The sequence below is a fragment of the Dipodomys ordii genome, unplaced genomic scaffold (assembly GCF_000151885.1).
Source record: "Dipodomys ordii isolate 6190 unplaced genomic scaffold, Dord_2.0 Scaffold70, whole genome shotgun sequence".
Classification (NCBI taxonomy): Eukaryota; Metazoa; Chordata; class Mammalia; order Rodentia; family Heteromyidae; genus Dipodomys; species Dipodomys ordii.
This window is the reverse complement of record NW_012267286.1, coordinates 6,689,067-6,691,272: the sequence shown is the minus strand read 5'-3', so window position 1 is coordinate 6,691,272 and position 2,206 is coordinate 6,689,067. Positions and strand designations below refer to the sequence as shown.

At 41.1% G+C, this 2,206-nt stretch overlaps 1 protein-coding gene across 2 annotated transcripts in view; it reads right to left on the bottom strand.

Moving 5' to 3' along the window:
• Positions 1-407: 407 nt before the first annotated feature.
• Col25a1 (collagen, type XXV, alpha 1) overlaps positions 408-2,206 on the bottom strand; it is a 417,880-nt gene continuing 416,081 nt past the window's right edge. Inside the window, exon 35 of one of the 2 annotated variants that reach the window (XM_013023761.1) lies at positions 408-443. In XM_013023761.1, coding sequence (XP_012879215.1) covers positions 408-443 — 36 coding nt within the window. Of the gene's footprint in view, positions 444-956; positions 1,038-2,206 lie in introns of those variants that run through there. The other variant, XM_013023760.1, reaches the window with a different exon arrangement.

Genomic DNA, 2,206 nt, shown 5'->3' with positions numbered 1-2,206 from the left:
GTGGGATGCCATATCCGTTGTCCTCAGGATCAGGGGCGGCCATTCCAAGAATCTCCTGTCCCAAGTAGCGCTTCATGTATCTCTCATTTTCCAAAAACACCCATCTCAACACCTGCTGGAATTCAGCTTATTTAAAAAAAAATGTCTGCTGTTCTGAGTGTTTGCATCTGTAAACCTCTTTCCTACTTGGTCTCCTGAAAGACTGCAGGATGCTGAGCTGGTCCTCTTCTGTGTCTTCACTGCCAAGGGCAGCCCAGGAAAAACTGGAGGCAGCCGTCGGCTCAAGCCCTTGGTATTTCAACCAAGGTGGCCACGTGAGCCTACAAGACCGGGAGCTGTAGACTTGCTGTTGGGACTGCAAGTGCCCTCAAAATACAAGATCAACTGTGTGTGGGCTCTCCACCAACTTATCTCTTTTTGGCAATAAGCCACGGTGTAACCCCCTTGAGATGGCAAAAGGAATAAAAGCTCAGATGTATAAAAGCTCAGATGTAATCAATGCACTCACCAAGCAGCATGCTCAGCTTCTGAATTTGTACAACAACAGGCAGGGTTGGCACACAGTCATGCATTTTGTTTTAGTGTCAGTGGGTGGTGTGGCCACAAATCAATGCTCATGGGGGGGGGTGAGTGGGAATGTGACAGTCCAGTCAGTCAGTAAAGTACACGTTCATAGCTTTTAGTCCATATTTGGTCACCATTTCATGTAAACTGTTTCATGGCATTTTTTTTGTCCATGCAATTAATAGGCCCAAAGTAAGAAAGTAACGAATGATCCTTCTTTATCGCTGATGTCCAATATAAATAGCTTCACATAACTGATCTATTTTCTGCAGGTGCCTCACTGGTTTCATAAATAAGCCAATTTCAGATGTAAGTGGAGGGAAGGTGAACATGTGTGCTACTGCGAACAAGAGGAAGCAGCTCTATGTAAACAGATCTCTGACTTGCAAAACCTGCATTTTGGTTTTCAACTATAAATATAGAGAGTGGACCGTTATATACACAACTTCATGCTTGGAAGGTTAGATTCATCACTGCAGGAAGACAACAAAAAGACAATACATGGAATTAGTAGCATTGGAAGCATTCAAAATCGATCTTTTAAGACAGCTGGTAGAACCTTGAGTACTGTCTTTCACTGAGCTGATAGAGCACTCGATATGTTTCACATATATATCCTGCTTTTCTCAATTCCAGGATGTCATGATAATTTGCATCCTAGGTTGAACCCATACTTTCTATTGAGAAATCTGTACAAAGTGTTTCTCTCAGTCAGTATTCTGGGAAAGCAGAAAATTAGGATTCTTTGACGTCTGTTACTGTTACATTATATTTGGTGTTTCTACTTTACATAAACGCCACGCAGTACAACCCTTCTGTCTGTAGTGGTGGTAGTTGTGTCCCTAACACTGCCTGTATGCTCTGTGCACTTTGATTCTTGGTTCTTCTTCCTCTGCCCTGCTAGAATGCTGGAAGGTTGACTTGCTTGCTGTTAGGACTTAAGCTGAGTCATCCAAGATTTCACAAATCCCGGATTCCTCATTTTGAGCTGCCATCCTTAGGAAGGGTTTAAAATTTATTTTTTTTAAATTTCATTGTAAAAATGATGTACAGAGGGGTTACAGTTATGTAAGTCAGGTAATGAGTACATTGCTTTTTGAACAGTGTTAACCCTCCCCCCACCAAGTTGTATAGTTCATTTCCAACATAGTGTCTGGTGAGTATCCCTGCTGAATTGGTTCACCCTTTGTTCCACCGTTACGTGCTTTCCCTCCCCAGATAATATAAACTTATATAAGACAAAGGGTACAGAAATTAAAAAACAGTGACAAAAGGAGTAAACTGAAGGAAAAAAAAAACTTGCAATCAGTACAATAAAACACCTCTTATTTCCATTTCTTGTAGTTCATTTTGAAAAGCATTATTTTATATGGTCATATGGATATAGCTATTGAGCCATTGTGAAACTCTCTTAAGAATATCCCCCTTTGTTCTCCTTATGTGAATGTTTAGAGTGCTGTCTAATCATGTCCAAGTGTATTAGGAAGGCTTTTTGAGAACTGAAATTAAATCTGAGTGGCTAAGGAGTAGTGTACTTTGAGATATCAGATGATAGAGAAGATCTTGGAGAATTCTTGACAGTTATTACACACGCACACGCACACACGCACACACGCACACACACACACACACACACACACAC